At 44.6% G+C, this 25,429-nt stretch overlaps 2 protein-coding genes across 2 annotated transcripts in view; one reads left to right on the top strand and one right to left on the bottom strand.

The window, feature by feature from the left end:
• The window catches only part of FANCM (FA complementation group M), a 258,713-nt gene that overhangs the window by 178,905 nt on the left and 54,379 nt on the right, over positions 1-25,429 (bottom strand). The window lies entirely within an intron of this gene.
• Positions 1-25,429, top strand: part of LOC141116947 (heme-binding protein 1-like) — a 61,457-nt gene that overhangs the window by 22,173 nt on the left and 13,855 nt on the right. The window contains exons 2-4 of the mRNA XM_073609463.1: positions 11,727-11,818; positions 17,672-17,813; positions 21,629-21,812. Coding sequence (XP_073465564.1) covers positions 11,727-11,818; positions 17,672-17,813; positions 21,629-21,812 — 418 coding nt within the window. The remainder of the gene's footprint in view (positions 1-11,726; positions 11,819-17,671; positions 17,814-21,628; positions 21,813-25,429) is intronic.

Genomic DNA, 25,429 nt, shown 5'->3' with positions numbered 1-25,429 from the left:
TTGTTGCTTTGATAAGGGCCAGTTAATGTCTGTATAGAGCCCTCAACACTTCTGCTTATACACTCGGATATGAGATGTAAGGTAAATATTAGTGAGAAAAACGCAATAATTAAAAGACAATAATGGCCTATTTATTATACCTATTGGCTAGGAACGTTGACTTGGCCTGAAGAATTAGAACGCATTTTTAAAATATTCATGTATTCTGTAAAGGTAATACGGAGGGGAAAAAAAAAAATGGCACATTTATTCAATAAGAAGACACAAAGCACAGATGAGCCCACAGACACCAAACAGAGGTATCTCAGATAAGAACAAACCAGATTTATTTTCACTTTATATAATGGACCTATGTATTCCTCAATCATAAAATACATTAACCGAATCAATAAAAAAAAAAAAAAAAAAATTGCATTTAGGCTTTAACACGTTATATCAAAGCCATTTCCAGTATTTTTTAATTTGCAGCTTTCATTAAAGCAAAACGGCACTGCATCTGAGCACCAAACACCGAAAACAATATTTATTTCATTTTTAATATTAAAAGCCAACACACCTATCCATTCATGTCTCCATGATTTATTTTGCAGAGAAATCATTTTGAACCCCCACCCCCCCTAAAATCTCTGCCCATTGCCATCTTGACTAGGGGCGGATGATTTATGTAGAATTCACTTCCTGGAATTCCAAACATCTGCCCTTAGTTTGGGCTTGCAAGTGATCCGTCAGAATCGGCACCCCGTCAGATTAGGTAACGGAAGTGACGCTCCGCCATCTGTATACTTACTGCCCATGCGTAGCAGGTTTGCTAATCTGACAGAGCAGCTGCAGTCAAAAGGTGGCAGCGGACATCTTACTACACCCAGCTTGAATTTCACAGTCATTTTAGCAAACTGAGCGCATAGAAATAAATATAGTATATTGACATCTGTAATGCTGTTTTTAAAGGTTACATTTTGAAAGAAGCTGGACGCCAGCAGTAGGAAGGTGGCGGAGGCCATGTTGGTACACCTCGTATTACTCTGTGCTAAACATTTATGCTTTGAAAATGTAACATGAAAACAGCAATGCAGATCTGAATATACTATGTTTATTTACACACGCTCACTTTATTGGTAAAATGTCTGTGAAATTCAATATGTAATTGGGTGTACTAAGATGTCCGCTGGCGTCTTATGACTGCAGGTGTGCTGTCAGATTAGCAAACCTGCACATGTGCAGTAAGTATTCAAGAAAGCAGCTTCTTATGTTAGCCCACGAACCCAAACCGCTCTGTGTGGGTCAAGGCCCAGCCCCCCTGGATTTGATTGACAGCAACGGAAGCCGATGGCTCCCGATGCTCTCACCGAGTACAGTGAGGAGGAAAGAGCAGCACTGTTGCTCTCAGGCACAATGCTGGATAAAGATGAGGCTCAGGTAAATATGTAGGGGGGGAACTGCACATAAAAGGCGTTTTATTTTAGTTTTGCTTTTTTTAACTTTAATTCATTATATATATATAAAATATATATAATATATATAATATATATATAAAAAACACACATGCAGAAGCCTTTGTAACCACTTCTCATTCTCTACTACTCATTCATGCTCTACTGTCTGGAAGAACTCACCAGACAGTAACCTAAATTATATTTCAACCAAAATCTGCTTTTTAGAAGTAAAAATTCCTTTACAGTAGATCCACTTGAAACCAGCTTTCATTTCTATCAGTCCTATCACACATATAGACATACACACATACATATATATTTAATAATTATACAGACATTTTGTAGAACTGCCTTTGTGTTCTTTATTCCCGGCATGTACACATACAAAAATGACATTTATCCTGCAAGGCTGGTTAAAAACACCTGAACATATTCAAAAAATACCGGGGTTTGGTCCCACTATATGGTCATATAGTGCTAAGCCCACTTACTGCGACAAAGTACCCCAAAGCCTTGCAGGATAAATGTCATTTTTGTATGTGTGCGCTGTAATCTTTTTTTTTTTTTTTTTTTCTTGTCTGTATGGTCTTTTGGCTACAAATCCTTGTTTTGCTTTATTTTCATGTGACACCAACTAGAGCTGCACGATTCTGGCTAAAATGAGACTCACAATTTTTTTTTGCTTAGAAAGACAGATCACGATTCTCGCGGCGTAACATCATCTTTCACATTAAAACAAAAAAAAATTGGGCTAACTTTACTGTTTCGTTTTTCTTTTTTATTCATTGAAGTGTATTTTTTCTCAAAAAATTGTGTTTGAAAGACCGCTGGGCAAATACAGTGTGACATAAAATATTGCAGCAATTGACATTTTATTCCCTAGGGTCTCTGCTAAAATATATATAATGTTTGGGGGTTCCAAGTAATTTTCTAGCAAAAAAATATTGATTTTAACTTAAGAAACAAGTGTCAGAAAAAGATTTAGACTTTAAGTGGTTAATCTTCCTGCATTTAGTTGTTTAAAAACTTGGCAGACTGCCTGGAGTTTTTTTTTTCACACAGACGTTTCTCCCTTTGATCTAAGAAAGAAGAGTTAGTTACAATGTTTCATGTTAAAATTGGCAGACTGCCAGGATCAGGAGTAAGCAGAGAATGCTCTCCACTTGTTATATGAAAGAATAGGCAAACTTTGCAATAGAGATCGTCAAGGGGGTTGAATCGAGATCACGATTTTTTAACGATTAATTGTACAGCTCTAACACCAACTCCTAGCTAGCCCTCTCCCTCTCTATTCTGGGCATTGGGGGTGCACAACTACTGCTAGCCCTCTCCCTCTACTCTGGGCATTGGGGGAGGACAACTACTGCTAGCCCTCTCCCTCTACTACGGGCATTGGGGGAGGACAACTGCTGCTAGCCCTCTCCCTCTACTCTGGGCATTGGGAGTGCACAACTACTGCTAGCCCTCTTCCTCTACTCTAGGCATTGGAGGAGCACAACTACTGCTAGCCCTCTCCCTCCACTCCGGGCATTGGGGGAGCACAACTACAGCTAGCCCTCTCCCTCTACTCTGGGCATTGGGAGTGCACAACTACTGCTAGCCCTCTCCCTCTACTCTGGGCATTGGGAGTGCACAACTACTGCTAGCCCTCTCCCTCTACTATGGGCATTGGGGGTGCACAACTACTGCTAGCCCTCTCCCTCTACTCTGGGCATTGGGAGTGCACAACTACTGCTAGCCCTCTCCCTCTACTATGGGCATTGGGGGTGCACAACTACTGCTAGCCCTCTCCCTCCACTCCGGGCATTGGGGGAGCACAACTACTGCTAGCCCTCTCCCTCTACTCTGGGCATTGGGAGTGCACAACTACTGCTAGCCCTCTCCCTCTACTATGGGCATTGGGGGTGCACAACTACTGCTAGTCCTCTCCCTCTACTATGGGCATTGGGGGTGCACAACTACTGCTAGCCCTCTCCCTCTACTATGGGCATTGTGGGTGCACAACTACCACTAGCTAGGATACAGGTTATGGACACCCCTGTCACAAGGCCATGCTTCTGGGTGAGCCTGAGCCCCAGAAAACTATTTACATTTTACTAGTTGCATTTCCATAAGTGTTCCCTGCATTCATGTCAATGTCAATACAAGTAACAAAAGCCATAGAGAATTGATGCAATGCTTTAACAAATGTGACGGAAAATTGCTGGAGTGCGTCAGTCCCACGTCAGAATGAATGGGAAAGCAGAAATAAATAAATAGTTTTTAGGCGTCTGCCTTCAGTCTGCTCCTACGCGGTAATAAGGAGGGATTGTAGGGAATTGGCAGCACTTGGGACCGAAACAGATTGGATTATGTCAGACACAAATCTTTTATCAAGCTCAATTCACTGCCGTTTGATAAAAAAAAAGTCTGACTCTGCAACGATGTGCAATATCAGTGGGTTGGAATTGTTTAACTGCTGTGGGTGGAAGTTTATACCAAATCTTAAAATTGTAAATTGCACCCAGAAGTGACAGTTATGCATTAAACACGGTTCTGATGGAGACTGAAGATAGTCATTTAAAAAGAAATGCTGAAATGACTATTCATTTATCAATTCTAAACCATTTTTTTTTTTTTTTTTTAAAAGGCGGGGAGTTATATGCAGTAGACTGCCTGAAAACCTTAAATATTGGTAGGCGTGCCCCCCCTCCTCCATCGGATAAAGGGAAGTAACAGTATCAACTACAATCACATGACACAGAAAGTGTACAGCTGTGTCTCCAAAAAAGAGATTTAAGGCTTGTACTATTGGCAAGTGCAACTTTCTTACAGGTGCATTAAGCCTGCATTTGAGATCATTTTGAAAAACGCATTCTAGATCCTTCAGAGCTCGATGACCTGCAGTCCACCTTCCATTTACATAGTCGGGCTGAAAAAAAGACCATCTAGTTTAACCAATAAAAATGGGGGGGGGGCACAAACATACAATCCTATACCAACAGTTGATCCAGAGGAAGGCAAAAAAACAAAAACAAAAAACAGTAAAGCATGACTTAATTTGCGCCAGCAGGGAAAAAATTCCTTCCTCTTCCCCCGGGAGGCAATCAGATATTCCCTGTATCAACTTTACCTATAAAATGTTACTATCCAGTTATGATATGAACATTAAAGGAAAAGAATCCAGGCCTTTTTATAAAACAAAACAAGTCTACTGAGCTGGCCAGAACCACCTCTGGAGGGAGTCTATTCCATATTTTCACAGCTCTTACTGTGAAAAAGCCTTTCCGTATTTGGAGATGAAAACTTTTTTCCCTCTAGACGTAAAGAGTGCCCCCTTGTCTTCTGTGATGAAAGTGAACAACACCAAGTTCACTACATGGACCCCTTATATATTTGTACATGGTGATCATATATCTCTCCCCCCCCCCCCCCCCCCCCCCCCCCAATATCCTCTTCTCAAGAGGGAATAAATTCAGTTCCTCTAATCTTTCCTCATAGCTGAGCTCCTCCATGCCTCTTATCAGTTTGGTTGCCCTTCTCTGCACTGAACTGCATATTCCAGATGAGGTCTTACTAATGATTTGTACAGGGGGGCAAAATGATATGTCTCTCTCTGCAGTCTATACCTCTCTTAATACAAAGTACTTTGCTCGCTTTGGAAACTGCAGCCATTATTAAGCCTTATGATCTACCAGAACACCCAGCTCCTTCACCATTGATTCCCCCAGTTGTAGTCTCCCCTAGTATGTCTTATGCATATTCTTAGCCCCCCACAGTGCATAACTTTAGATTTATCAACATTAAACCTCATCTGCCACATAGTTGCCCAATTAAACAGTGCATTGAGCTCAGCTAGTAAGTTGGACATTCAACTGCAATTGCACTTCTAAACTGCATCAACCTACCTTTTGTATTCCTAATGATTTGTATAGGGAGAGAAGCAGTTCTGACCCCATTGTTGGCGTCAGTGGGAGGAATAGTGCCCCATCGTCGGTGTCAGCGGGGGGGGGGGGAATAGTGCCCCATCGTCGGTGTCAGCGGGGGGGGGAATAGTGCCCCATCGTCGGTGTCAGCGGGGGGGGAATAGTGCCCCATCGTCGGTGTCAGCGGGGGGGGAATAGTGCCCCATCGTCGGTGTCAGCGGGGGGGAATAGTGCCCCATCGTCGGTGTCAGCGGGGGGGGGAATAGTGCCCCATCGTCGGTGTCAGCGGGGGGGGAATAGTGCCCCATCGTCGGTGTCAGCGGGGGGGGGGGAATAGTGCCCCATCGTCGGTGTCAGCGGGGGGGGGGAATAGTGCCCCATCGTCGGTGTCAGCGGGGGGGGGAATAGTGCCCCATCGTCGGTGTCAGCGGGGGGGGGGGATAGTGCCCCATCATCGGTGTCAGCGGGGGGGATAGTGCCCCATCGTCGGTGTCAGCAGGGGGAATAGTGCCCCATCGTTGGTGTCAGTAGCAGCAAGTATGCCCCATCGTTGGTGTCAGTAGCAGCAAGTATGCCCCATTGTTGGTGTCAGTGGAAGGAAAAGTGCCCCAAGGGCCAGATAAAGGCAAGCAAAATGTTGCATCCAGCCCTTTGAAAATGCAAAATATGATCTACCAGAACACCCAGCTCCTTCATCATTGATTCCCCCAGTTGTAGTCTCCCCTAGTATGTCTTATGCATATTCTTAGCCCCCCACAGTGCATAACTTTACATTTATCAACATTAAACCTCATCTGCCACATAGTTGCCCAATTAAACAGTGCATTGAGCTCAGCTAGTAAGTTGGACATTCAACTGCATTTGCACTTCTAAACTGCATCAACCTACCTTTTGAATTCCTAGTGATTTGTATAGTGAGAGAAGCAGTTCTGACCCCATTGTTGGCGTTAGCGGGAGGAATAGTGCCCCATCGTCTGTGTCAACGGGGGGGGGGGGGGGGGGAATAGTGCCCCATCATCTGTGTCAGCGGCGGGGGGGGGGATAGTGCCCCATCGTCTGTGTCAGCGGGGGGGGGGGGGGATAGTGCCCCATCGTCTGTGTCAGCGGGGGGGGGATAGTGCCCCATCGTCTGTCTCAGCGGGGGGGGGGGGGGAATAGTGCCCCATCGTCTGTCTCAGCGGGGGGGGGGGGGGAATAGTGCCCCATCGTCTGTCTCAGCGGGGGGGGGGGGGAATAGTGCCCCATCGTCTGTCTCAGCGGGGGGGGGGGAATAGTGCCCCATCGTCTGTCTTAGCGGGGGGGGGGGGAATAGTGCCCCATCGTCTGTCTCAGCGGGGGGGGAATAGTGCCCCATCGTCTGTCTCAGCGGGGGGGGGGGGGGGAATAGTGCCCCATCGTCTGTCTCAGCGGGGGGGGGGGGGGGAATAGTGCCCCATCGTCTGTCTCAGCGGGGGGGGGGGGGGAATAGTGCCCCATCGTCTGTCTCAGCGGGGGGGGGGGGAATAGTGCCCCATCGTCTGTCTCAGCGGGGGGGGGGGGGGGAATAGTGCCCCATCGTCTGTCTCAGCGGGGGGGGGGGGAATAGTGCCCCATCGTCTGTCTCAGCGGGGGGGGGGGGGGAATAGTGCCCCATCGTCTGTCTCAGCGGGGGGGGGGGGAATAGTGCCCCATCGTCTGTGTCAGCGGGGGGGGGGGGGGGAATAGTGCCCCATCGTCTGTGTCAGCGGGGGGGGGGGAATAGTGCCCCATCGTCTGTGTCAGCGGGGGGGGGGGGGAATAGTGCCCCATCGTCTGTGTCAGCGGGGGGGGGGAATAGTGCCCCATCGTCTGTGTCAGCGGGGGGGGGGGGGAAATAGTGCCCCATCGTCTGTGTCAGCGGGGGGGGGGGGATAGTGCCCCACGTCTGTCAGTGGGGGGGGGAATAGTGCCCCATCGTCTGTGTCAGCGGGGGGGGGGGAAATAGTGCCCCATCGTCTGTGTCAGCAGGGGGGGGGGATAGTGCCCCATCGTCTGTCAGTGGGGGGGGGAATAGTGCCCCATCGTCTGTGTCAGCGGGAGGAACACCCTCTAGCCAGAAACAAAAACTTGGGTTATTCCAGGTAACGAGACGCTTCAACAAAAGCCAGTATCTACTGGGATCTCAGCATAGCGCTGCAAATCGGCTGGGTGTGGGAATGTAAAAAAAGTTAGAACATCACTGCCCACTTCAGCAGGGGCACAGGAGGCGATTTATAGACAATAAGGTGTCTGAAGCTGCGGGTGGCAAAGATCAAGATAGAGTGTAAAAAATAGGTGCCCCACCCAAATTAAATGCTTTAACCATCATAAGCGGTATGACCGGTTCTCTTCCATTAGAGATATTTTGCAAGAGGGAAATTATTTACCAAGTCATTACTAACAAAAATATCCCTAAAAATATTTAGGCGACGCACCAACTATAATTCTGCCACCTTGTTTTATTCCTGTGAGCCTCTCCTCCTCCATTTGTGCACCGCACTCTTTTCCTTGGCCAACAAAACTCAGGCTATCTGCAGGATTTCGATGGAAAATGATAACTCGCCTCCTCTGGGGAAAGCGGATGTTGGGAAGTGGTTAATTTCTGTGAATTAGATGAAACTCTCCAGTTATTAAGCAGCACTTAATGCCAGCATGACCTGAATATCTCAATGAGATTAGCAAGCTCCCAGTCTTAGATGTTCCTGGCAGAGGCTGAAGGCAAAATTACTGGATGAGGTTTATCAAATGCCCACAGTTTAAAGAAAAGCACAAATACAAATAAGAATAAAAAAAACAGGATCATGTAGGGGAAAAAAAAAAACCATGTGCAGGGGATAGGGGAGTTGCTAGGTCTACAAAAGATCTGGGGCTAGAGCCCATAGCAGCGTAGTAAAGAAAGTCATATGCTTGGGCGGGCATACACATGTATATACAGTAATATGTGTGGGTGTGTGTATGCCCAAAGAGCCCCCAACTTACATCAGGGTCCCCAAAGGGCCTCCCCCTTAAAATCAGGGTCCCCAAAGGGTCTCCCCTCCCCTTGGGGACACCTGCAGAGACTCAGGGCTATAGGCCCCAGATTCGGGGCTATAGCCCCAATAGCCACCCCCTAGTGACACCACTGGCAGGGGATATAGGGCACCAAGTACATATCTGGTAAAAACTAGAGTACAAAGCTTAAAGTGGTTGTAAATCACTTGTACTTACAGGTAAGTCTAAAATAAGGCTTACCTGTAGGTATTGTAAAATATCTCCTAAACTTGCACAATTTATGAGATATTCACTGTATACGCTTTTGCGATGTCATCGGCGCATGCGCACTTAAATAACGGCCCGCTGGTGTCCTTTTTATAGGGCCCTTGCCGTGACCAGCGTCTCCTGGAACTAACCTGGAAGTAACTCCGGTGAAAAATGTCGGCCGTGTACTCGGTGTGCCGACACCGATTCAGGGCATTGTTCTAAGGTAGGTATTTCATAATGAGCTAGTATGCAATGCATACTAGCTCATTATGCCTTTGTCTTGCAGGGTTTTTTTTGAAGGTTTACAACCACTTTAAGAAGTACTCCTCACCATTTAATGTGTATGTCAAGCCAAAACTATGTTTAAGAATGGGAATAAACTCCAGTGGGGCTTTTACTGCTTCCAGCGTCTCATTAGGCCTGGTTCACACCTATGCATTTTTTAGTGCATTTTCAGTTTTGCAGAAACACACTACAGTCTATTGAACATGGTTTCCTATGGATGTAGTTCACATCTGTCCATTTTATGGAAAGGGCCAGGGATTTTTCTGTTTTTTTGGTTCCATAGACTTCAATGGTTTAAAGAGGTGTATTGTAAAAACGCAATATGCAAACTGCAACCTGCACAAGTGTGAAATCAGTCCTTAGAAAGATTTAGACCTCATTAAAGTGGTTGTAAACCCTTACAGACCACTTTTTGCTTATTATAGGCTACCCAGGATATCTCCTAAACCTGCACGGTTTAGGAGATATCCCCTGTATTTGCATGTGCCAACGTCATCTGAACATGCGCACTGAAGTAACGGCACGTATGTGCCGTTGCTTCAGTGAGTGTGCCGTTACCAGCGGCTCCCGTGTGCACGCGCGGGAGTGACGTCATCGTGGTTCCGGCCAATCACAGCGCCGGAGCCGCGATACCTGGAAGTAACCCTTGGGAGTAATGTCGCCGGCCGGTGCCGTGTACGGGCACCGCAGCGAGGGCTTCGATCTCAGGTGAGTATTACATAATGAGCTAGTATGCTATGCATACTAGCTCATTATGCCTTTGTCCTTCAGGTGTTTTTTTTTTTTTCAAAGTTGGTTTACAACCATTTTAACACAGATACTGAGGCTTGTAGACCAAGTGTTTATGCGGCTTGAGCAGCCAGCCCATGTAAGTGTATGAGTACGCATAGGCCACACGGACAACCACTTGTCCTAACTTGACAGGTTTGCAGGTAAGCAGCACACTGATTTTGGGGCTGCCCACCCACACCTATGTACACTATATTGTCAAAAGTATTGGGACGTCTGCCTTTACACGCACATGAACTTTAATGGCATCCTAGTCTTCGTCCGTAGGGTTCAATATTGAGTTGGCCCACCCTTTGCAGCTATAAACAGCTTCAACTCTTCTAGGGAGGCTGTCCACAAGGTTAGGAGTGTGTCTATGGGAATTTTTGGCAGGCCAGTAAAGTTCCTCCACCCCAAACTTGCTCATCTATGTCTTTATGGACCTTGCTTTGTGCACTGGTGCGCAGTCATGTTGGAATAGGAAGGGGCCGTCCCCGGTATGCTGACGCCTTAAGGGTTCCCTTCACAGGAACTAAGGAGCCAAGCCCAACCCCTGCAAACCAACCCCACACCATAATCCCCCCTCCACCAAATGATTTGGACAAACAAAGCTCTTACTTCACTCGATGGTCATCTCTCGACTCGACTACTGCAACTCCCTTCTTATTGGCTCACCTCTACATAGTCTACCCCCCCCCCCCCCACCAAATGATTTGGACCAGTGCAAGGTCCATAAAAGACACAAATGTGCGAGTTTGGGGTTGAGGAACTTGACTGCCCTGCACAGAGTCCTAACCTCAACCCGATAGAACACCTTTCTGATGAATTAGAGCGGAGACTGCGAGCCAGGCCTTCTTGTCCACATCAGTGCCTGACCTCACAAATGTGCTTCTGGAAGAATGGTCAAACATTCCCATAAACACACTCCTAAACCTTGTGGACAGCCTTCCCAGAAGAGTTGAAGCTGTTATAGCTGCAAAGGGTGGGCCAACTCAATATTGAACCCTACGGACTAAGACTGGGATGCCATTAAAGTTCATGTAAAAGCAGGTGTCCCAATACTTTTGGTAATATAGTGTAGGCTAAAGTGTTCTGTGTGTCTTCTGTATATATAAAAAAATAAATAAATAAACTAGAATGGAAATGGTTGTTTGCTTTGAACTAGGTCAATTCCTTTTTGTTCCTTTTCAAATAATACAAAGACTGTTAAATTAGATTTCCAAGTACAGTGTAAGTTGCATGTGGGTTTTTTTTTTTATTCCTACTTACCTAGGTGGATGCAGCATCTGTCCCCCAGTGCCTCTACACTGAGAACCAATCGATTGAACACCGCCAGTCGCTCGGTTCTCACAGCTTCGTGAGCAGAGAGCTGCTCACTGTCAATCAGGGCGGCCGGCTCAGGCTCTCAGCAGCTCCGTGGTCACAATGACGGGGAGCCTGGACCCACTCTGATGTCAGCAGAGCGCAGACTTCAGCCCACTCTCCGCTAAAAACGGGTCACATGAGTGCAAAACGAACTGCACTCCTGTCATCCACAGGAGAAATACAGCCAAACGAGCTGTGGCTGTACTTCTCTAAGGCAACTCATTTATTTTGAATGGTCTGCTAAGCCATAAGAATAGAATAGAACAAAAAGGTTGACATGCAGCATTTTTCTTTCCAAAGCAGCCCACCACAAAGTATGGCAGCATTGATTGTCATGTGTTGTAATGCACTCCCTTCGGTGTGTCATTATCGCACCACATCAAACGTGTTTTGGCCCAATAGAACTCTGTCAAAAAGAATCGTGGCTGTCATTGTGGACATCTCCTTTTCAAAGATTCTAGTTCCCTGGTAGACATGGTTTGGCTTCAATGATGACAGTCACTGACGCAGAACAAATTTGGAGATCAGGCATTCGAATACTTTCTCCGAAAGCATATTTTGGGTCTGTAACAAAGTACTGAAGTCAGACATAGTCAGGCAACCAGCATAATCAAAAAGGAGACCACCAAAAGCAGTCCATATTCTTCAGTTTTTGGAAACCTCAAGCACATGTTGAAGAACAATTCACTGAAGCAGAAGGCAAGTCCACCAACATGCTTTGTTCTCATTGCAGAGATGGCAGAACCCATTCAGCAGCTCACAAGGAATAGCAGAACAGAGGAACGGCAGACGGTTCCCTTCCTACTTCTCAGCTGCAAAGAAAAGGTAAAAAACAATCTTGGCATTTGCAAATGTTTTACTGAAGAGAGCTACGTAGGAATTAGAAATGAACAAGGGTGCAAGGGTTTTGTAGTTTGCAAACTGCGAACTAAACAAACTTGCAAACTGCGGTGAGCCTAGGTGTGGAGGGGGGGTAGAGAAAAGTCGGGGATGTTCTTTATTGCTGGCCACTTGTAGGGTTAAAAGGCACGTTAATCGCCAACAAAGAGCATGGAAAGATGGGAACAGCCAGAAATAGAAACTGCCTACACAGAATGGCTGGCTCTTCCATCCCAAACCATTCCATCAGATTCTGACAATATGGCGTCTGTGAGCTCACACCCTTTTAGGAACGGCGGCTGGGTCATCCATTCTGTCCACTTATTGGCTTTTGTGAGTTATCGGACTGTGAGCAAAGTCTATGCACTGCATGGCAGACATTTCTTATTTCCGAAAGTTCACGATTCGTGATCCCAGGGATTTGTCACGAGCCCTGAACCCTTGGTGGCAGTGAACCCGAACCTTAACCCTAGTAGGAACCTATTAAAAGTTTGTAGAATCTTACACATACAGTATGTAGATACGCTTTCATTTAAAGTGGTTCTAAACCCACAACAGTAGAATCAGTCTGTATATGAGGTAAAGCATGCTGGTTATACTCCCTGTGGAACCTAAGGATTGTGTCAAAAGGCTGTTTGATCCTGTCTTCTCTGACCCTCCCCTTTTACTGTCCCCAAACTATCTGACCATAGTACAGGGCCTTGGGGGCACTCTGCACATGCTCAGTCTGGTGTGCATTTCTAGAAGTTTTTTTTGGGGGGGGGGGGGGGGGGGGGGGCGGCACAATCAGCACTGTCCAGACAGAAAGTTGTGCGGCCTCATAGGACAGTCAGAAGAAAATTAGGAAAAAAAACACAAAAAAAAGGAAAATAAAAACTTTGCCTACAAGCTTTAAAGTGATTGTAAATTGTAATTTAAAAAAAAAAAAAAAAAAACGACCAACATGTCATACTTGCCTGTTCTGTGTAAGGGTTTTGCACAGAGCGGCCCAGATCCTTCTTTTTCTGGGGTCCCGATTTCCATGGGAGCCCCCGTGCAGGCGCACTCCCAAGTCCTGCTGCTGCGTCCAATGACAGACAGCAGGACTCGGCCCTGCCCCCCCGTGTCACTGGATTCGATTGACACCAGCAGGAGCCAGTGGCTCCTGCTGCTATCCATCTATCCAATGAGGACCCGAGACTGCGGCTGGAGCTGCTGGGCTTGTGCTCTTCGCTTGAACGATCGGGTTCAGGTAAGAAAAAAAGGGGGGCTCTGGGGGGCAGCTGCAGCACAGAAGGTTTTTCACCTTCATGCACGAAGGTGAAAAACCCTGACACTTTACAACTCCTTTAACCAGTGCTCGGCTGGGCAAGACTGCTATATACTGCTGTTTTTTTCCTATTTTCCCCAGTATTCCCTGGTTCTCTTCAAAACATACCCTCTTGCACAGGGAATCCAGCATTGTCCTGCTGCAATCCACTGTTCGGGTGTTAAACATCAGGTCCCACATCACAATCTTGGTCCTTTTCAGGTGGTTGCACCTTTAAGGTGCAGGCAACCAGCTCAGAAGATGCACCAGGCTCGCCCATCCCCCCCCCCCCGGCCACTCTGTATGCCAATCCTGCAGCCTCCTGGAAGATTTGGTTTAAGCATCCCAGGAGAGTGCAGGACCAGCGACAGATCACTCTGGCCTAGGCCAGAATAGCAGTGGGGGCAGGGCCAAAGATTAGTGCCCCTTGAACACGGGCATCATAATTTACAGATGTTAACTCAGGAACTTGTGACGCCCGTGTGAAAAAAGCCAAAAACTGTGTGCGTACAGATGAGTAAAATTCTTCTTTATTGTCAGCATTGTAATGTTCTAGCCTCTCACCTCAGGAATAGACCCCAATTCTATCCCCTAAGGCTGCAGTTTTTCCTTATCCCGCTGGGAAATCTTCAATAAAGAGGAAGACGGCACAGATTGCCAGGATCCAATATCTTGATGCATGACTAGACCCATTGGGGTCTATTCCCGAGGAGAGAGGCTAGAACACACTGGGTGTGGATTGTTGAAGGTTTTCTACAGGCCATCACATCCTACCCTGCTGATTTGCACTTGGACACTCCCCCCCCCCCTTTTTTTTTGCTTTCAATCATTGTGATATTTGATGCACATTTCTTCTACTGACATCAGACTGTTTATCATTATGTGATTATTTGATTGCACAGGATTTGTTTATTGCATTTGCACTTCCTTTTTGTATTTAGCACTTTATACTGTTTTGCATTTTCATTGGTTATAGTTTTATAGCGCTGCTTCACTTTACTATTTATATAGTAGTAAAGGGGGGGGGGGGGAGCACACGTAGATTTAATTATATTTGCATAGGAATTCTTCATAGTCCATATAACTGGGTGCATGGCAAGGGTGCGTCCTTTACCTACACATTTAATACTAAAGGCGGTGCCCACCCTCCTCATCTCAAAGTTGGAAGAGATGCATTTTGCAGTCCACGGTTGTCACAACCAACCTTGAGAAATACCATATGGCCATTACATGGAGTGCATGTATGTAGACAGGAACTGGTTGCAAAGAGGCTGTAAGAGATCAGCAGTACTGAGAAAAAAAAAATTTAAATGAGTTTGTAATGGGCCAAGTACCAATCCCGAGAAGGTCTACTGAGTGAATCCCCAAATATGTTGGGCTTAGCTGGGTCTCACAGACCTGGAACAGACATGTGCCTGGCTACTGATCCACACGGCTTCTCCTAATCGAGAAGACATTCTGAGTGCGGAAGAATATTGTCTAAATATGTAATCCTCTTTCCATCTAGCAAAAAAGAAGTGACAAAAAATCTGCAGTTAGTTGTGTACTTAGCAAACCGAAGTTGTGTCCCCAGCTGTGTGCTTCTGCAGGCGCGTGTTCTGTAAAGCAGACCGTGCCTTGAATTTGCTGCTTTAAATCAAAGCCTGCCAAAAAAAACAGAGAAACCGCGAGCGAGTCACATGTTATCAGGTCCGTATGTACTCTTCCAATCTGTGATAATCTGATTTTCTGCTCAGTCTAATCCCTTGCGGAGTGCTTGCCTTGTTTCCCCAAGTACAGCCCGCAAATCAGACACTAGTAATATCTAGCTTTAAAAAAAAAAAAAGAGCCTACTATTTTAAAGAAATCCTACTTTACCATCTCTTTTGTACGTGTTTATTGTATACAGTATATTACAGAAAAAGGTTTGAGCATTTTTTATAGCAGTTAAATGCCTGCTGATGACAGAAAGGCTGTTTTAGCTCTTCATGGCCGATCAATAATCTGCCCCCAAATGTCCTCATTATATCGTTTTAATTTAAAATTTTCCTGCTAAGAAAAAAAAAATTCTTCATCAGTTTAGGCCAATATGTATTCTTCTACATTTTTTTTTTTTTTTTTTTTTTTACCAAAAATATGTAGAAGTATACATATTGGCCTAAACTGATTTTTTTTTTTTTATAGTATATGATTATTTATACAATATTTTATTATAGCAAAAAGTAAATGCGTGTTCTTTTTTTGTTTTTTCAAAATTGTTGTTTTTTTTTTTTGTTTTTTTATTATAGTGCAAAAAATAAAAACCGCAGGAGGTGATCAAATACCACCAAAAGAAAGCTCTATTTGTTGGGAAAATAAGGACACCAATTTTGTTTGTGTACGTCGTATGACTGCACAATTGTCAGTTAAAGCGACGTTATTTTTATTTTATTTTTTACCAAAAATAACACAATAAGCGTATATTTGTTTTGCGCAAAAGTTATAGCGTCTACATAATAGGAGATCGATTTACGGCATTTTTATTTTTTTTATTTTTTTTTTTTTTACTAGTTATGGTGGTGATCAGCGATTTTTAGCGGGACTGCGACATTGCGGCGGACAGATCGGACGCTTTTGACACTTTTTTGGGACCAATGTCATTTATACAGCGATCAGTGCTATAAAAATGCACCGATTACTGTATAAATGACACTGGCAGGGAAGTGGTTAACACTAGAGGGGCGATCAAGGGGTTAAATGTGTTCCCTGGGAGTTTTTCTAACTGGGGGGGTGGGGTGGAACTGACTGGAGGAGAGAGATCGCTGTTCCTGATTACTAGGAACAGCAGATCCCCCCCCCCCCCTCGTCAGAACGGGGACCTGTCTGTTTACATTGACAAATCCCCATTCTGGCTCTCTGTGGAGCGAACGTGAGCAGCTGGCGGAGATCGCGGCTGCAGGCCACGCACATCGGCTCCAGCGGGCACCTCGCACAGCTCTTAAAGCGGCCAACGTACACCTACAGCGGTTTGCCCAGCCTTGCCAACCTGCCGCCGTATAACAGGTTAGACTAGAAACTTGGGGACACCAAAAAAAAAAAAAAGAGATGCACCGAAATTTCAGCGGAAACATATCGGGCGAAAATGGTGTTATCGTCATTTTGCCAAATCAGAGAAAAAGGCGAGGATAATGGCGCCAAAAACGCACACGATTTTGCCACAATCTTACTAGGACTACGGTGTGTTTTTTTGTTTTTATAGGTCATGTGACTCAAACTGCATTACAAACATAATACAGGTGCATTATTGATGTGTTCTTGGTGAGTTTTCAATGAGGTGGTGCATTTTTGGTGCGCTTTTTTTTTTAACTGACCAAAAATGTAGCAAGCAGATTTTTAACACAACAGAAGAGCAACAGACCAATGTGCAGACATACAGAGAATTTAACAGGATACATTTTTTCTGGAACTTTGCTTGCGCTAAAGGTGTCAATAATGGCCGTCAATAAATTCATATTCATTTAAATGCATGATATTAAATTAAAAAGTCAAATGTATACATTTTTTAAAACGGTCATTTTCAGTTTTTGGCCAAACGCACCCTGCATTTTCGTTACCAAAAATTCGATTTGGTGCACCTCTTGAACAAAACAAAAAAAATCCTAAATGAAAAAAAAATAAACATGCATACTCCTCTCTATGCTGCAGCTGTCCCCTGCCCGGCTCTAAAACCTGCCACACATGGGCCAAACCATTCGGCCCATGTGTACAGCAGCCTGTCCAGCTTCTATCACATGGGCATGCTGGAAAACCAGCATCGGATCAGCACTGGCTGCCAGTGCTGACCGGTGTGTTCTGGTTGGAGGGGAAGTCCCCCATCAAAACACAATAGCTCAGTGGGAAGATCGCTGTACTAACATGACAAGCCCACTGGGTTGAACAAAAAAAAAAAAAAACTGCCAGTGTGTACCCAGCTTAAGCCTGAGAATGAGTGATCACATGACCACTGACTGCTCAGTTCTTGATCATCCTAGAGCAGACTATCAGTCAACGCTCCCCACCGCTCACTGGAGTGCCGGGTTGGCAAGGGCACGGGTGCACCTGGCTTCAGCTCTCCGCCGCGTGCCGAGAGCCAGACCCAGCTGTCAAATCAGGCAGCTGTAAGGATCCTGACAATATGGTCGGGATCCTTACAGAGTCTGGAGCAGCTCTGACATCAGCCCACTGTCAGCTGATTCTAGGTTTCAGGAAAGCACAAGTGCACTCCTGCTGTGACCCACAAGTGAAGTATGGTCAAAAAAGCTTTAGCCCTACTTTGCTTTAAGACATGACAAGTACAGAAAAATACCCACTAAACTGCCAGAAAACGCTCCCAATTCCCACTGTGGGCTGACAACATGCAGGTATATTTTGCACATTTTCTTTTTGTTAACTCAAAACCTCCCTCGATCCCAAAAATCTATTTTTAAAAATTCCAAGTGGACAATGTCGTTTTTACTGTTCGAATCTATTTTTTTCCCCCCATTCAAAATCCATTTTTTTTTTTTCTTGCTCAGTGTGGTGAAATACTGTATGAGAAAAGGCAATATGGAACAGCTAAATGGGCCTGCATTAAGATGAAGGAGGAGAAATATGAACAAAGTATCTGCATGGGGTTCATGAAGCTTATGAAATACATCTGTGAGCAGAATTCTTCAGGTAAGAGATGTCTCATGATAACACACCACACTCCCTTCACCTTCCACCCATAAAGACAAAATGTTCCATATACAGCCAACATATTTTAGGTCTGCTGCATGTAGAAGTAGACCCATAGCACCAAGATATTGTGCAGTCCATATATTAAAGAGGAAGTCCACCAAAAAAAAAATTATTAAAAGCCAGCAGCTACAAATACTGCAGCTGCTGACTTTGAATAAATGTACACTTACCTGTCCTGGAGTCCAGCGATGTCGGCAGCCGAAGCCAATCAATCGCTCAGCTCTCGGCTGCTGCTGCCGCCATTGTCTCTGAGATAATCAGGAAGTGAAGCGTTGCGGCTTCACTTCCCGGTTCCCTACTGCGCATGCGCGAGTCGCACTGTGGGTCCTAAGTGGTCCCCGCTCTCTCCTGGGACCTGTGTGTTTCCCAGGAGACAGCAGGGGGTGCGGGAAGGGGCGTGACTCCCGCGGGAGTCTATTCCAGGAAGTGGGTGCAAATACCTGTAGTAGACAGGTATCTGCACCCCCCTCCCCCCTGAAAGGTGCCAATTGTGGCAACGGAGGGGGGGAGGAATCAGATGAGCGGAAGTTCCACTTTTTGGGTGGAACTCCGCTACTCATGAAAATACATCGATACCCGAAACAGATACTTTCAGGCTCGGCTGTTTGAGCTGTCAGTGGGTCTCCCCAGTGTCCTGTAATTGGAGCTGTCAAAAAAAAAAAAAACAGCCGGCAATGTTTATTACCAACATTTGCTCAGCCCTGAAACACTAAAATAAAAAGAAACATTGTTTCTTTTTGTATCTTTCTGTTTCTTCATCTGCAGATCAAAGGAATAAACAAATGTTCCTCTTGTTTAACCCCTTAATAACCCTTAATTTACTCTAATCAGCCTTAATTAACTCCCTATTCTCCTCCATTTAATTATTATTGTTGAAATCATCGGCGCACTAGCGTTAAAAATAGCGCCTGCAATCCGCCCCTAAACAGCTGCAGCATTATCTCCAGTGTGAAAGCCCGAGGGCTTTCACACTGGGGCGCTACACTGGCAGGACGTCAGGAAAAGTCCTGCCAGCAGCTTCTTTGGAGCGGTGAAGGAGCAGTGCGTTTACCGCTCCTCAACCGCTGCTCCCCATTGAAATCAATGGGGCAGCGCTGGGATACCGCCGGCAAATAGCCGCTATTGCGGTGCATTGCGGGCGGTTTTAACCCTTTCTTGGCTGCTAGCGGGAGGTAAAAGCGCCCCGCTAGCGGCCGAAATGCGCCGCAAATCCAACGGTAAAACGCCGCTATAAATAGCGCGTTTTACTGCTGACGCTATAGGCGGCTCGGTATGAAAGGGGTCTTAAAGTGACAAATCGGGGGTTTACAACCACTTTAAGACCTTGAAATGCAGATGTTCTCTGGCTCATATGGGCTTTTCAGATGTATTCTTCTCTATTTCTCTCCCCTCTTTCTCTCCTCTTGCCACCAATCCTTCAATGCAGTAGTTGGATTTAATACTTGGTAGATCTCTCACATGTAAAGGGATATACAAGGAGGGCCCCGTAGAGTATAGAAGTTTATTCGCAGCCCAGCGCCATCAGGGAGAGAGCAGCATGGAAGCATGTGATTTGGTTAGTAAACACTAAGGGTTAGAGCTCCACGATTCTGGCTAAAATGAGAATCACAATTTTTTTGCTTAGAATAAAAATCACAATTCTCTCATGATTCTCGCGGCGTAACATCATCTGTCACATTATACAAAAGAATTGGGCTAACTTTACGGTTTAGTTTTTTTTTTACCTTTTTCAAATTCATTAAAGTGTATTTTTTTAACCCAAAAAAATTGCGCTTGAAAAACCGCTGCGTAAATATACTGACATAAAATATTGCAACAACTGCCGTTTTATTCTCTAGGGTCTCTGCTTAAAAAAATATATATAATGTTCGGTGGTTCCAAGTAATTTTTTAGCAAACAATACCGATTATAACTTGTAAGCAACAAATGTCAGAAAAAGGCTTAGTCTTTAAGTGGTTAAACTGACCTCATTTACAGACCAAAGTTCATCCCTTTTCGACAGCTCTTAGCAGAGAACGGCTCTGCACTTGTTACATAGAATCGTGGAAATGCTGGTTTAAGATCGTGAGGGGGGGGGTTTGAATCAAGATCGTGATTTTTTTTAACGATTAATCTTGCAGCTCTACTAAGGGGTTGATTAGCTAAAGGCAAATATACTGTGCACTTGCTCCAGAGCTAAACACACTTTACTTTGCAAAGAATACCCAATCACATTAAACATTTATAGGTAAAGCTGATCCAGCGAAAATCCAATTGCCTCTCGGGGGATCAGGAAGGAATTTTTTCCCCTGCTGTAGCAAATTGGATCATTGTATGCTAGGTTTTTTCACCTTCCTCTGGATTAACTGTGGGTTTAGGATTGTGCATATGGGATTGTATGATTTTTTTTTTCTTTTTCTCTTTTATTGGTTGAACTAGATAGACTCGTGTCTTTTTTCAACCTGAATAACTATGTAAAATGAAAAACAGCATTTTTGTTTGTAAACAATTGGATGATAGAAACCAGCAGAGCTTCCCCTCAAATATAGAGCAAATGAACTTAAAGCGGGGGTCCACCTATCTATCGTTTTTTTTTTTTTAGTTCATTCACAAACTTTTCTTCTCAGCATTACATACTCACATATTGTGTGTAATATGTCCGCCTGTGTCAGATTTCGTTGGAAAGAATAACTTATATTATTCACTGCAGGCGGTTTCCATCTTCATTGTGGGCATTTGAAGCCAACAAGCATTTATTTCCTGGATGTGGTGAATGCTGTGCTCCCAGCATTCACTGCTCGTTCCCGCACATGCTCAGTGGCATCCTGGGAAGCCTGAGACTAGCTCCCAGGAGTCTGGGAGAGGCTAGAGACACGCCTACTCCCACGGGAGGAGAACCAGGAAGTGCAAAGAAGAATAGAAAAATAAAAGGTAATTACGGCAATTTAAATTTTTTTAAACGGCATGTCAGCATCTAGGCAAGGAAGAGAATACATACAGATATTGTTCAAAATTTGGGTGGAACCCCGCTTTAAAGTGATTATAAAGTCTCATCTTTTTTTTTTCCATAAAAATAACAAACATGTTATACTTACCTGCTCCATGCAGTGGATTTGCACAGAGCAGCCTGCATCCTCCTTTTCTTGGGAGCCTCTTCAGTGCTCTTCCTGCCTGTCGAATGCCCCCAACAGCAAGCAGCTTGCTATGGGGGCACCTGAGCCAAGTCACAGCTCCCTGTGTCCATTCAGACAACGAGCCCCGACCCAGCCCCCTCACTCTCCTGATTGGCTAACCGACTTTGTTTGACAGCAGCCGGAGCCAATGGCACCGCTGCTGTGTCTCAGCCAATCAGGAGGAGAGTCCTGGACGGCCAAGTCACTTGTGGACATCTCTGGACAGAGATGGGGCTCAGGTAAGTGTAAGGGGGGCTGAGAGGAGCTGCTGCACACAGAAGGCTTTTTATCTTAATGCATTAGGATAAAAAAAACCTTCTGACTTTACAACCCCTTTAAAGTGCACAGTATATTTTCTTTTAGTAAATCAACCTCTACGTGTTAAAATATGGGCTTCTGAAAAGTACCTAAAAAATGTGATGCTATTGTGAGGACCCTCTAATTGTCATGCTGACCACCACTGATCTGCAGTGTTGACCCTTCCCTTATAAACTGGGAAGGCACATAAGTTTTAGATCTTATTCTAGTGTAGGCTCCTCAATTTCTAAAACCAACCTATGGTAGACATTTGCTATGACTATGCTTTATTTTCATTTCTAGGCTTATATTTAGGAATGACCATTCCAGTTCTTACAACCGTGCACACAGATGAAACGCACACAGGAATCACACGTGTCATCACTGTGGCATATTATATCCCTTCCCACCTTCAAGCCAATCCACCTCAACCCACAGATCCAGACATTGTCATAGAAGAGTGGCCACCCACTGTGGTCTTCACAAGGTAATTAGAAGTTAACCGCCATATTCATGTACCTGAAATATGCTGTACAGAATGAAGTCTCAGCTACTTCACACAGACAGGTAAGACTTTTTGAAAGCAGGAACTGCAAGATGAACTGGGGCTATGAAGGGTAAAGCTGGCAGCATGAGCTGATCGAGCAAAAATGTACTAACAAGCCAGTCAATGAGAAGTTGATCGATGGCTTGGACCATAGGGTTTGTGCTTGGGTAAAAAAATGGTTACAGGGAAAGGTCCAAAAGGGTAGTGATCAATAACATGTACTCAGACTGGTCTGGAGTGGTGAGTGGGGTACCCCAAGGTTCTGTCTTGGGGCCAATTCTACTCAACATATTCATAAAATGATATAGAGTATGGGATAACTAGTTCAGTCTCCGATTTTACGGATGACACAAAGATAAGCAGAGTAATAAACTTGCATCAGGACACAGAAATTTTGCAGAAAGACCTGAATATAATAAAGGAGTAGGCAGACAAATGGCAAATGAGGTTTAATGTGGAGAAATGTAAAGTAATGCACTTGGGGGTCAAAAAACAAATTAAAAATATTCAATAGGTGGAGAACCTCTGTGAGAATCAAGGATGGAGAAGGATCTAGGGGTGCTTATAGATGACAGATTGAGCAACAGCATGCAATGCCAAGCTGCAGCTACCAAAGCAGTAGGAATATTAGCATGCATAGAAAAAGGATAGACCCCAGGGACAAAATTATAATTCTGCCACTTCAAAAAATTCTGGTTAGGCCTCAACTGGAGTTTTCCGTCCAGTTATGGTCACCAGGCCTCTGAAGGGATGTGCTGGAGAGAGTTCAAACAAGGGCAACTAAACTAATAAGGGGACTGGAGAACCTCAATTACGAGGAATGGCTGCAAACACTAAATGTATTCTCGTTGGAGAAAAGAAGCTTGAGAGGGGACATGATAGTGATCTACAAATATCACAATGGGGATCCCAGCATAGGAAATAAACTATTTAGTCCTGGGGAGTGTAAAAGGACAAGGGGGCACACAACGAGACTGGAGGAGAAGCGGTTTAACCTTAAACTGCGTAGGGGGTTCTTCACTGTTAGGGCAATGAGGATGTGGAACCCTCTCCCACAACTGGCGGTGGCTGAGGGGAATATGGATAGTTTTAAAAGACTTATGCCCCGTACACACAGTCGGATTTTCCGATGGAAAATGTGTGATAGGACCTTGTTGTCGGAAATTCTGACCGTGTGTAGGCTCCATGACACATTTTCCATCGGATTTTCCGACACACAAAGTTTGAGAGCAGGATATAAAATTTTCCGACAACAAAATCCGTTGTCGGAAATTCCGATCGTGTGTACACAAATCCGACGGACAAAGTGCCACGCATGCTCAGAATAAATAAAGAGATGAAAGCTATTGGCCACTGCCCCGTTTATAGTCCCGACGTACGTGTTTTATGTCACCGCGTTCAGAACGATCGGATTTTCCGACAACTTTGTGTGACCGCGTGTATGCAAGACAAGTTTGAGCCAACATCCGTCGGAAAAAATTCTAGGATTTCGTTGTCGGAATGTCCGAACAAAGTCCGACCGTGTGTATGGGGCATTAGATGTACATCTTAAAGGACACAACATACAGGGATATGGGAAATAATTATAGACACTGATACACATGCACCTACACAGGTTGAACTGGATGGACGATTGTCTTTTTTCAGCCTTACCGACTATGTAAATCAACTTCTCATGAATCAGAACAGCCATACATTGATTGAAATTTGTCTGGTTCCTGCTAAACCAGCTGAATTTCGAAACAGGCAGGCCAGCTTGAGAGGTTCAGTCCATGACTAGCGATCTGGGATTGTAACTATAAACAGCCAATCTTGTGAAAGTAGCAAAGCTTTTCTTTAGTTTTGGATAGAAGAAATTGGATAGAAAAAAAAAAAAATATGTTTATACCAGCCAAGTTTGTTTAACCACTTCAGCCCCGGAAGACTTTACCCCCTTCCTGACCAGGCCATTTTTTGCGATATGGCACTGCGTCGCTTTAACTGACAATTGCGCGGTCGTGCGACGCTGTACCCAAACAAAATTGACCCCTTTTTTTCCCACAAATAGAGCTTTCTTTTGGTGGTATTTGATCACCTCTGCGGTTTTTATTTTTTGCGCTACAAAACAAAAAACAAAAAAAAAACAAGAGCGACAATTTTGAAGAAGAAAAAAAAATTTGCTATAATAAAATATCCCCTAAAAAAAAAAAAAAAAAAAATTTCCTCAGTTTAGGCCGATATGTATTCTTCTACATATTTTTGGTAAAAACAAAAAACGGCAATAAGCGTATATTGATTGGTTAGCACAAAAGTTATAACGTCTACAAAATAGGGGATAGATTTATGGCCTTTTTATTTTATAATTTTACTAGTAATGGCGGCGACCTGTGATTTTTATCGGGACTGCAACATTGCGACGGACACATCGGACACTTGACACTTTTTTGGGACCAGTGACATTTATACAGCGATCAGAGCTAAAAATAGCCTCTGATTACTGTACAAATGTCACTGGCAGGGAAGGGGTTAACACTAGGGGGCGACCAAGGGGTTAAATGTGTTCCCTCAGTGTGTTCTAACTGTGGGGGGAATGTGCATGACTACAGGAGGAGAGATATAGTTGTTCCTACTTAGTAGGAACACACGATCTGTCTCCTCTCCCCTGACAGAACCGGGATTTGTGTGTTTACACACACAGATCCCAGTTCCTACTCTGTCATGAGCGATCGCGGGTGCCCGACCGTCATCGCGCCCGCTGAGGACACGCGCCTGTTACAGCATCTTAAAGAGCAGACGTACAGCTACGATGGCTCACGCAAGGGAGCCATCCTGCCTCTATATAACTTTGGCGGCTGGTGGGGGAGGGGTTAATGCCTATGATCCATTGGAGGAATTCCCCTTAATATTTGCCCAGAGGTGGGCTTTAAAGTGGTTCTATATTGGCACTATGTTTCATGTTTGGTGGGAATGCCCCAGAATCCGGGGTTTCTGGAACAAGGTTTAGGTTTTAATATGGAAGGTTACGGAAACGCTTAAACGATAAACTTGGGTACAACCAGCCCGTCTGATTTTACATGTAATTATTGCTAGTGGCTGTTGTAGCGACTAGCAATTACCACTGTGTTCTCCCAGCGAGGACGGCTTCCCCTACCAGGAGAATACAATGGCTCAGAGGGAGAGATTCTGCCACCAACACTGACTGCATTGATAAGGGAACCAAGTGATTTTCTTTCCTGTAACCTGTGGCTGCAGGAAAGTAAAAACGCTCCGTCTATGGCCAGACTAATCGTCCACTGACCCATGTCCTCCACCCCTCCTCACCTCCCTCAGAACCTTTATACAGGTCATACAAGTCATCATCAAAAAGTTAATTTACTTTAGTAATTCAATTCAAAAAGTGAAAGTCATATTTTATATATAGATGCGTTGCACACAGAGTAATATATTTCAAGTATTTCTTTTTATTGTTGATTATGGCTTACAGCTAGTGAACACACAAAATTCTGTATCTCAGAAAATTAGAAATTTTTTTTAATTAAAAAAAAAATGAAAATTAATACAGAAAATGTCAGCTTACT

This window comes from Aquarana catesbeiana, linkage group LG13, assembly GCF_042186555.1.
Source record: "Aquarana catesbeiana isolate 2022-GZ linkage group LG13, ASM4218655v1, whole genome shotgun sequence".
NCBI lineage: Eukaryota > Metazoa > Chordata > Amphibia > Anura > Ranidae > Aquarana > Aquarana catesbeiana.
The sequence above is the reverse complement of the archived record's forward strand: the minus strand, read 5'-3'. Positions and strand labels throughout refer to the sequence as shown.